Source organism: Rasamsonia emersonii, assembly GCF_000968595.1.
Source record: "Rasamsonia emersonii CBS 393.64 chromosome Unknown ctg1118621760739, whole genome shotgun sequence".
NCBI classification, from domain to species: domain Eukaryota; kingdom Fungi; phylum Ascomycota; class Eurotiomycetes; order Eurotiales; family Trichocomaceae; genus Rasamsonia; species Rasamsonia emersonii.
The window spans coordinates 1-10,103 of NW_013562767.1; the positions used below are offsets into that span (position 1 = coordinate 1).

At 55.0% G+C, this 10,103-nt stretch overlaps 3 protein-coding genes across 3 annotated transcripts; all 3 read right to left on the reverse strand.

Annotated features, from left to right (window-relative positions):
- Window positions 1-3,166: 3,166 nt before the first annotated feature.
- On the reverse strand, window positions 3,167-4,518 carry T310_8409 (Alcohol dehydrogenase; the record flags this gene model as incomplete). The annotated part of the gene is made up of 3 exons (XM_013468806.1): window positions 3,167-3,544; window positions 3,603-4,106; window positions 4,174-4,518. The coding sequence occupies 3 exons, from the start codon at window positions 4,516-4,518 to the stop codon at window positions 3,167-3,169; spliced, it is 1,227 nt and encodes a 408-aa protein (XP_013324260.1).
- A 620-nt stretch (window positions 4,519-5,138) lies between these two features.
- Window positions 5,139-7,630, reverse strand: T310_8410 (Aconitate hydratase; the record flags this gene model as incomplete). The annotated part of the gene is made up of 2 exons (XM_013468807.1): window positions 5,139-7,490; window positions 7,586-7,630. The coding sequence occupies 2 exons, from the start codon at window positions 7,628-7,630 to the stop codon at window positions 5,139-5,141; spliced, it is 2,397 nt and encodes a 798-aa protein (XP_013324261.1).
- A 689-nt stretch (window positions 7,631-8,319) lies between these two features.
- T310_8411 (uncharacterized protein) lies at window positions 8,320-9,556 on the reverse strand (the record flags this gene model as incomplete). The annotated part of the gene is made up of 5 exons (XM_013468808.1): window positions 8,320-8,523; window positions 8,582-8,767; window positions 8,833-9,046; window positions 9,105-9,271; window positions 9,356-9,556. The coding sequence occupies 5 exons, from the start codon at window positions 9,554-9,556 to the stop codon at window positions 8,320-8,322; spliced, it is 972 nt and encodes a 323-aa protein (XP_013324262.1).
- Window positions 9,557-10,103: the final 547 nt, after the last annotated feature.

Consider the following 10,103-nt stretch of genomic DNA (forward strand, 5'->3'; position numbering starts at 1 on the left):
AAGTTTCTTTCCCCTGGTAGCTCCTCTGTCGAGCAGAAACCGGGCTGCAGTCTCATGGTTGTATTGGATTGCTAGGTCCAGCGCCGTTACCCCAAAATCGTCCACAGCATTGATGTCTGCTCCGCGATCGAGAAGGAGCTGAAGTGCCATTTTATAGCCGTTACATGCAGCCAAGTGCAGTGCGGAGCATCCTATCTTTGCTCTTGGAGTTGACGTCTGCTCCGCGATCGAGAAGGAGCTGAAGTGCCATTTTATAGCCGTTACATGCAGCCAAGTGAAGTGCTGAGTATCCATTTTTGCTCTTGGAATTGACGTCTGCTCCGCGATCGAGTAGCAGCTTGAGCACCATTTCATGGCTGTAACTTGCAGCAAAGTGTGACGCAGAGTGCCCCCAACAGTTCTCGTCATGAATATCGGCTCCGTGATCAAGCAACAGTTTTGCCATCATGTCATCGCCTCTGTACGCGGCGTGTTGCAACGGCGAATCGCCAGAGAATCTATAGTTTACATCGGCTCCGTTGTTAAGGAAGAGGTCAACCATTTTTCTGTCTCCATTATCAACGGCACGGATCATTAAGGAAGATACACATGTAGCCGCGCCATGTTTTAGGAGCAGTTGGACTATGTCATAATTCCGGTCTTTCATGGCACGATTCAATGCATCCTCTCCATATCGCCCCTTGAAATGTTTCTTGCGACCGTCCTCCAGGAGCAGCTTGACGACAGGCGCATGTTCTCCATATACGGCCATTTGTAACTCCGTGTATCCAGCTTTGCCTTTTTCGGATTCTAGTGTCTGATTCCCGTTTTCAAGGAGCTTGCGAACCCAAGGAACAATCCCAAAGAAGGAAGCGATATGTAACAAAGACACCTGATCGCATTCCTTCTCGAATATTTTCTGTGAAGAAGAAGCATGGTACGTTCGCCACCAGTGTCGACGCAGCGCCGAGTCTTTCTGGAAGAACGGATGCCCTGGGTCAAACAGCATGTCGGCGCATCCCGACGAAAGCCGTGCGTGTTCAGGCCAGTGCAGCGCTGCATAGCGTAGGAGCGGAAATTCTTCGAGGTATCTGTGAGATGACTTCTCATCAACAACACCGTTGTCACCACGTAATACGTCAGAGACACGGGGAGGTTCTTCCGATAGAGGTACTACTGGCAGAGCCGGTGGGTCTTGAAAACGGACAGCCCTCGTGTGCAGATCACTTTTCTGGAGGTAAGCAAGGCATGTTTGCGCCAGTTGAAAATGAGCTTTCTCCGGCAAGATGCGGAAATATTGCTCCAGAATTGGATTGCTGTCAGGACTCCCGCGCAGCATGTAGTCTTTCGCTGACTGGTGGATAAGACTGACCTTACCATCTTTGTGGATCGTCAGAAACGATTCACATAACGAAATGTAATCCCGGATTACCTGCTCGCTGTTCAGAAGAGGCAGCGGCTTGATGTCAATGGCCGCCGCCAGTTCATGCAGTGTTAGGGGTCGACGTGCCATCGCCACCCAGCGCAGAATCTGAGATGCGACATCTCTTCGATGACTGTCAATCTGAAGCAGCATTCGACCATACATGGTAGGCAACTCAACGGGAAGCGACTTTAGAGTCTCTAGTACCTCCGTACATGTATCCTTTCGTAACAACTCGTTCACGACGGGACCAAGCCACAGGAACGTTCCTTTGGCACGTTTCAGGGGAATCTGCTGAATATGTTCTAAAAGGTGCGCAGTGAACCCATTGATTCTCGAAAGCTCCTTAAGTCTGATGGAGACAAACCGCTCGATATCTCTAGTCACTTCCTCGCTAAAATCCCGGTCGATATTGAGCTGTGGAAAGATCTCCGGACGGGAAATCTCCCGGCTGACAATCACCATCTTCAGCCGTCCACCTATCGGGCTCGACGACGACTCCGGTGAGAAGAACTCGGCAAGCTTTGTCACTAGGAATCTTGTCGAATCTTTATCACATTCATCCAGACCATCAAGGACACAGAAAAGAGTACCAAGGCTAGGATCTTTCACAAGATTGGTGAATAAGATCCAGAGACTCTGAAGAGATGAGATTGTCAGATTGGTTCTTTCTGTAGATTCGAAAAATGGAAACACATGTTCGATGAGATTGGGACGCCTCGTGACAATTTTGGTTAGGATGATAGAGAAGCCCTCTTAAAATGGCCACAGCAGTTCCACGCTTCTCGTCCTGGTGGCGGCAAAAGTGGAAAATCAGTTCACTGTTCTCCATTCCCTGCGTACGCCTCTCCAGCTCTTCAGTGAGAAAGAGGGAAAGCATCGTCTTCCCCTTGCCAGGACTGCCAGTTATCCAGAGAAGCTGGGTTCCAGAATCAAGCCAAGAACGATAGAGCTCGTTTTCTCGGATCCATTCACATGTGCCACTGACCCTTGGACCCTTGATGCTGATCAGCTCCTGACGATCGATCTCTGGGTCAGTTAGGAAGAGGGCGTCCCGACAAGTCTTGATTTGCGTGTGATAGATGGAAACTCCTATCGAAAACGATCCAGTCAGTAGTCTCCTCTATCGAGGCAATATTTCAGGTCTGGGTTTACCAGGAATGAAAGTTTCATAGTAACCATTGAAGGGGAAACGCAGTGCCTCAGCTTGTGTGTTGGTAATGACATTTTGGCTGTAGAGCGAGAGGTCAGGATACGCTGGAGTTTCGTCCTTCGCGTGTGCCATTCTCAGCAAAGTGTCTCTTGAGAGGAAGGATAAACCAGATAAAGAGTAAACGTAAAGGAAGAGTGAACTAAGGCAAGGACATAATGAAGCTGAGAATGAAGCTGAGAGTGAAGGGTAAAGTAGAAGACTGAAAAATAGAAGTCAGTCTGTGGGTGAAAGTTCAGGAAGGTCGGGGGACGTTGTTCTGCTGTGTCAAGGCCACGAAGAAAGAAGGCACGCACCTGGTCCACATCGCTCACATGATTAGACAAAAGGAAACGTTTGTCGACACGCTTAGACCTGATGAATCCTACAGTAAGGAAATACTGCCATACATGATATAAGATTGTATGTCCCTGAACTTTCCGTTCCTGGCATGCTTAGCTTCTATGGGTATGCATGTATGTACATATATTCTCCCTATTCCCTGGTAAGATAAAAAAAGAAATTACACAATAGACGAGGATAAAGATGAGCTGATGATAAATAGTATGTACCGTCTACTGCCCCACCACCATCTCCAAAATCTCCAACACCTGCTCCTTCTCCTTCAAGGGCACCGGATTCGTCTTGCACCATCGGTCGTGCAGACTGTGCTCCGCCAGCATGTCGAGCTTGTCCCGTCCGACATTGACGTCTTTCAGGGAGCGCGGCATGCCCAGCTCGCAGATCACCGCGTCCAGGACGTCGCCCAGGTCCGACGAGTTGGCGTCGACGCCGCGAGCCTTCAGTACCTCGGCGACGATGGGGTTGGAGGTCAAGAACTTGTGCACACGCTGTTGACGGGGCACGTTGGCGTTCTTAGAGGCATTGTATTTGCAGACCGCGGGAAGCAAGATGCAACTCGTTTCGCCGTGACCGACTCCGAGAGGGCCCAGCTAGGTGGAGAGATATCAGTCAGAGATCACGAACATGGATGACCTGGGCATGACTTACCTGATGGCCAATGCCGTGACTGGCACCCAGCTGGACCTTCCCACTCGTGCAAGCCGCCATGGCATCGACGGAGCCCAGCTGACAGTCCAGACGGGCGGCATAGTCGGTCTTACTGCGCTTGCAGCGCAGCAATCCCGGCACGAGCATCCCCAGAGCCTTCTCGGCGAGGGCGTCACTCTCGTCATCGCTCATGTTGGAGCAGATGGTCTCGACACAGTGGTCAACGGCGCGGATGCCGGTGCTCAGCCAGATCGAGTCCGGCGTCGTGGCGGTCAGTTCGGGGTCGAGGATGACGAGACGCGGACCCTTCAGCGGTTTCTGGAAGCTGTGTTTCCGGAAAGACTTGTCCTCCGTGCCACCGGCGAAGTTGGAATATTCACCAGCGGACAACGATGTCGGGATACTGATGATGGGCACGACAGACGGCTTGATGTCGGCCCGTTTGTTCGGACCTTCAGGGAGAGTGGCCAGTTCTTCGATGGTGGAGACATCGTTGGCGAGCGCCTGGCAATTGCAACCGCATTGTCAGGACAATCCATATTCCGAAAAGGACGAATTCACTTGGACGTACAAAAGAAACAATCTTGGCCCCGTCCGTCAAGCTGCCGGCGCCCAGGGTCAGCAGCAGATCAGCGTTGACGCGGCGGGCGTCGTTGGTGATCTCGATGACCTCGGACCACAGCGTATGGCTCTTCATGCCAATGCGGACCCCGGCGACCTTGTCGCCCAGGGCGTCCTTTAGCCGCGTCAGGGCATCGGTATTGCGGGACAGAGAGCCCGAGCAGATGATATAGACGCGCGAGGCGTGAAAGGTCTCGTCGACATGGCGGGCGGCGGCGGCGGGGAAGGGGATGCCGTAGGACAGCTTGGGCTCCTCGCGGTCGGCGAAGGCGCGGCGAACAGTTTCCTGCGTCATGGCGATCTGTCGATACTAGAATCGAGAGAGGAATAGGGATGGGCAAGGGCAAAAAGGTATATGTACTGTACAGTATATGAATTGAAGCCCTACAGCAGCAATATATCCGCCATTGCTGGATATTCAATATGCCGCATATCCTCCCCTCCCCCACATGGGGCCAGCAGGCACTGTTCGGCCAGCGACACTGTCTTCGGACTCTCGACGGCGATGATCTCGCGGACAGGCAGACGGTGGGGTGCGTATGTGGGGCCAGCAGAGTCGAAAGAAATAAATAATTAATAATATAGCACACCCAGTGTGGAATGCGAGAGAATCGCCAGTTGACGATCAGGAACAGGAACAGTATCTACAGTTGGCATCGAATTCGTTGCAGAGGTAGCTATGGATAGAGATACTATATGCATACAGACAATCCAGAAATCAAATCAATCCTTCAACACCGCAGAATCATGTCCCGCTCCAAAAGAGAAATTCCAGTAGAAAGAGGCTATGCTGTGCAACCCATATAGCAACAGATACGTGTCTGACCATAACTTGCCTGTTATGGAGAAAGACACCAAGAAGATACCTTTTTTTTTGCAACTACCTACCTAGGTAGATGGAGAAACGCAATCTGCTTACTGCGCCTTCTTGGCCAGCAGGTTCAGCGCGCTGCCCGCCAGGATGAAGCCGCACTGGTCCTTGCTCAGCGTGTGCTTGACGGGGATATCAAACGTCTCGCCCGTCTTGTGCTTCGTCACTCGCAGGCGCACCTCGCCCTTTCCGCCAGACGTCAGCAGCTCGTACAGCCCGACCGTGTCGACCCGGTCGCAGGCGTCGATGCGGTCGTAGTCCGCCCGGTCTGCAAAGGTCAGCGGCACCACGCCCTGCTTCTTCAGGTTCGTCTCGTGGATGCGCGCAAAGCTCTTAGCCACGATGACCCGGCCGCCCAGGTACCGGGGCTGCAGCGCCGCATGCTCGCGCGCACTGCCTTCGCCGTAGTTCTCTTCTGCCACCACCAGCCATTCGATGCCGCTCGCCTTCCACTTCTCCGCCAGCTCCGGGATGGAGTGCTGCTTCCCGTCCATATCGTAAGCCACGTTCGTCTCGCCCGTCGCCGCGTTGACGGCCCCGATGAGCGTGTTGGCGGAGATGTTGGGCAGATGGCCCTTGTACTTGAGCCACGGGCCGGCCGCTGAGATGGTGTCCGTCGTGCACTGGCCCTTGACCTTGTACAGCACCCGCAGGCCCTGCAGGTCGTGGGATGGGAATGGCGCAAACGGCTCCAGCCGGGCCAGGCGGTCCGACGTGGGCGAAATGATCACTTCGACCGACGGGTCCGGCACTGCAGCGCTGGGCCGGAAGGCCGGGTTGCCCGCCGCAAAGCCCGCGCTCGGCAGGTCCGAACCCTTTGGCGGCTTGAAGCGGAACGTGCCGCCGTCGGGGGTCGGCAGCGAGTCGGTCATCGGGTTGAAGGTCGTGCGGCCAGCGTAGGTCATCGCCGTCACAATCTCCGGGGAGGCCAGGAAGTTCATGGTGCGTCGGTTGCCGTCGTTGCGGCCGGGGAAGTTGCGGTTGTACGAGGTCAGGATGGCATTGTCTTCGCCCTTCTTGACCCCGTCAGTCCGCTTCCATTGCCCAATGCAGGGCCCGCAAGCGTTGGCCAACACGGTCCCGCCGGCCTCGGAAAAGGTCTTCAACGTCTGGTCGCGGTCCAGCGTCGCGCGGATCTGCTCGCTTCCGGGCGTGATGAAAAAGTCGGCCTTGGGCTTCAGGCCGGCCGCGGACGCCTGCTTGACCAGGTCCTCCGCCCGCGTCATGTCCTCGTACGAGCTGTTAGTGCAGCTGCCGATCAGGCCGGCCCCAAACGTCTCCGGCCACCCCTTCTCCCGCACCGTGTCCGCAAAGGCGGAGAGCGGCACGGACAGGTCGGGCGTAAACGGTCCGTTGATGTGTGGCTCCAGCATTGACAGGTCGATCGTAATCAGCTGGTCGTATTCAGCCTCGGGATCCGCCCGGAGCAGGTTTCGGGGTCCCGATGCTGCGATCTCCGCCGCCGCCTCGGCCACGGAAGCGCGGTTGGTGGCCTTCAGGTATGGGACCATGCTGGGCGAGAAGGGGAAGATGGACGTCGTGGCGCCCACTTCCGCGCCCATGTTGCAGATAGTCGCCATGCCCGTGCAGCTGAGCGTGTCGACTCCGGGGCCGTGGTACTCGATCACGAAGCCCGTTCCGCCGCGGACGGTCAGTTTACCGGCCAGGTGGAGGATAATGTCCTTGGGCGAAGCCCATCCATTCAACTGCCCTTCGAGCCGGACTCCCAGGATCCTGGGAGCTCTGAGCTCCCAAGGCGCATCCACCAAGGCATCCACGGCATCGGCACCGCCCACACCGATGGCAATCGCTCCCAGTCCTCCTGCGTTGGGGGTGTGGCTGTCCGTTCCCAGCATCATCAGGCCGGGGGCCGCGTAGTTCTCCAGCACAGTCTGATGGATAATTCCCGCTCCGGGCGGCCAGAACTCGATACCATATCGCTTGGCAGCCGACTCGAGAAAGTCAAACACCTCCTTATTTCCCTGGATCGACGACGGCAGGTCTGTGTCGGCGCCGCGCTCGCCCACAATCATGTGGTCACAGTGGATGCTAGCCGGCACCGCAGTCGAGGGCAGTCCGCACGACATAAACTGCAGCAGCGCCATCTGGGCGGACGCATCCTGCATGGCGACCCGGTCCGGCTTCAGCTTCAGGTTGGCCCGGCCCCGGATGTCCCGTCCATTGTTGGTGTCCGAGAGCAGTGACTCCTCCGGGTTATCGAGATGGGCGTACAGGATCTTCTCCGCCAGCGTGAGTGCCCGCTGGGCACCCAGCACGCGTCGCACTTCATCGAGATTCCGCAGGATCTTGGGATAGGGTGGTGCGCGGGAGGCGGGGGCTTCGGTCGCCAGGCCCCGTCGATACAGGCTTGATCGCGGTGGAAGGCAGGGGGCCAGCTATGAAATAAGATATTAGATTCAGTTCAATCAAGTCAATTGGGCCCGGAGAAGCGGGATCCTAGACAGAAGACAGGAATCAGTAGGCTACTCACCCTGCGAACGGCTGTGGCCCGCTGCCACACGAGCTGCCTCACCATCTTGTCTCTGCGGAGAAATCACACCAGGAGGAGCAAGAGAGGGCTGGAATGGGAAGAAAGACCAGCCGTGTGTTTTCGAATCTGTCAATGCTCCCTTGCTCCGGAATTTATTGACGACAGCTCTGGGTCCTGGACTTTTTTTTCCGCTCGTCTCTTGTCTCCACACTCTCGAAATGAAGAGTTGACCCCGGCCGATGCTTTGCTTTGTTTGCGGCAATCCTGATTGGTCAGCCGCTGCCATAGCGCGCCGACCTCGGCCATGTCATTTAGCGCAGGACAGAGTAGCTTAGCATTACAAATGAAAGAACAGCTGAACAATTGTTGTCTGCAACTCGAATCGAAGATGGAAAAAGAGAACAGGAATGGGAAGGGAAAAAATATCAAATTCAACAGATTGACCGCCCATGGGACAGACCCGGCGGAGACTGCACCCGCATTAATCTATGCTACACTCGATCAATCGTACAGGACAGATGGTTAACAATATACGCAGCAAACGGACAAAGGGAGCGAGATGGCCGCCGCATCCAAACGCCGTAACTACGCCACATGCCTCATGTTTCCCAGACCCAAACTGAAAACAGTCCCTGACAATAATGGCGGCCGTTACGAGACAACACAACCAGACCCGATAAGCTCAAAGCACCTGAGAAAACCAATGGCTGCAACATGCACAGAGACGCAGAAGATCAGTCTCCTTTCTCGGTTTCTTTGTCTGTTTCCTTGTCGGTTTCTTTCTCGGTCTCTTTGTCCTCATCGGGGACCGCCGCTCGTAGCTCGTAGGCGAGGTCGTAGCACTCCGCCAACAGCGCATTGACGCTGGCCTGGCCCTCCGGGATATCGTTGCCTACCATAAATTTCCCATCGACGCGCATGTTATCAATTGAATTGAGCTAGATTGGGGAGTCAGTGGAGGGATCGTCAATCGAAACGGAAGGACAGGTCACGCACCTTCATGCTGTACGGATACAGCTCTCGCACGTTCGAGACACCGCCCGATTCCTTCACCTCGATCAAGCAGCGTCGCAAAGTCTGGAGTTGGTTATAGATCGGCAGAAGCGCTTCAGACACCGGCTCTGAAGAGATCAGAAGGGCGTAAATGTAGGCATAGCTGCGTCGGATCAGATAGAGTAGGGTCTAGCCCAGATGAGTCAGCCAGGAAGAGGAGCAGCTGGGAAAGGGATACGAGAACTGATGCATACCCGCTGCGCATGGATATCCGCTGGTTGCCCCTCAGCATCGATGAAGTTGCCGTTCACGCGGGCCTCGTCGATCCGATCCAGCTTGCGCTGGTACTGGAAAAGATCGGTTTCGCGCAGGGACCAAGCCTGGGTCATGGACAGTCGCTCTAGCTGATTGCGAATGTCGACCAGTCGATCGTATGGCTCTTTGAATCGCTCATCGATCTGACCTTTTCTATATGCAGGAGTTAATGTCTGCATCCCCGCTGGTTCCAGACGACTTTGCTACCTACCGTTCCAGCACCAGTTCGGTCCACCGCCAGCATCGCTCCAGCAGGCCCTTTACTACCTCCTGGCCCCGTAGTACCTGACCATCAGGGCCTACGAAGTTGCCATCCTTCATGTGAGTTTCGATCTCCTTCAATCGTTCCTGGAGCTCCCGGACTTCGGAGGCCGAAAACTGAAAGTTGCAGCACAATCAGCACTCTCAATTGCTTACATACCTATCTCGGATTTAGAGGGGGGAGATATGGTTCGGACGTACCTTGGAGCGGGTGTTTGCGGCAGAAGTGGATCGCAGGATGGACACCAGGGTTTCGTGCACGGGTGCAAGTTCCGGGGCGAGGGGTTCGAGGCCTTTCAGTAGTCGATCCAGGGAGTTTTGGCATTGTTCAAGTCGGCTCTCAAGCAAGGTGAGCAGGTGAGGGGAGTAGGTCTCTTTGCCACGGTCGAGAGTTTGACGCATGTTATCGAGGGTCTTCAGGATGGACTCGAGGTCCTTGGCACTGTAGAATCCGGCTTCTTCGAGGTGGTCGAGCAGGCGCTAGAGGAGAGGATGGGATCAGAAGACATGTTCGTTGGGAAGGGTAGTCTTGATCAGCTGGGGAGAATACCTGGACAGTAGTAGCTAGGGAGTATCTATATTGCAAAAAACAGTCAGCGTATCAGTTTACACTCTCCGATGAGCTTCAATGGGGCGTCCAGAGATGGGAAATAACACGTACGTAGCGGGGGCTTCATTGTTTCTGCCGACAGTGAGGAACAGCAGGGAAATGAGCTGGAAGCAATCGTCGAGGACATAATCCACTGCAAAGAGTCAAAGACAATCAGTCAGCATACGAACTTCCTCAAATGCCTTTCAATAACAATAGCGCAAGGCCCACTCAGTGCTAACGTCGATTGTGTACTAGGCGGCGGTCCTGGTCCTTCCGCACGCTGTTGAGGGCTTCGACCTGGGCGATGACCTCTCATAGAGCGGGAGGACATCGCGAGACTTGATATAAGAGGACTTG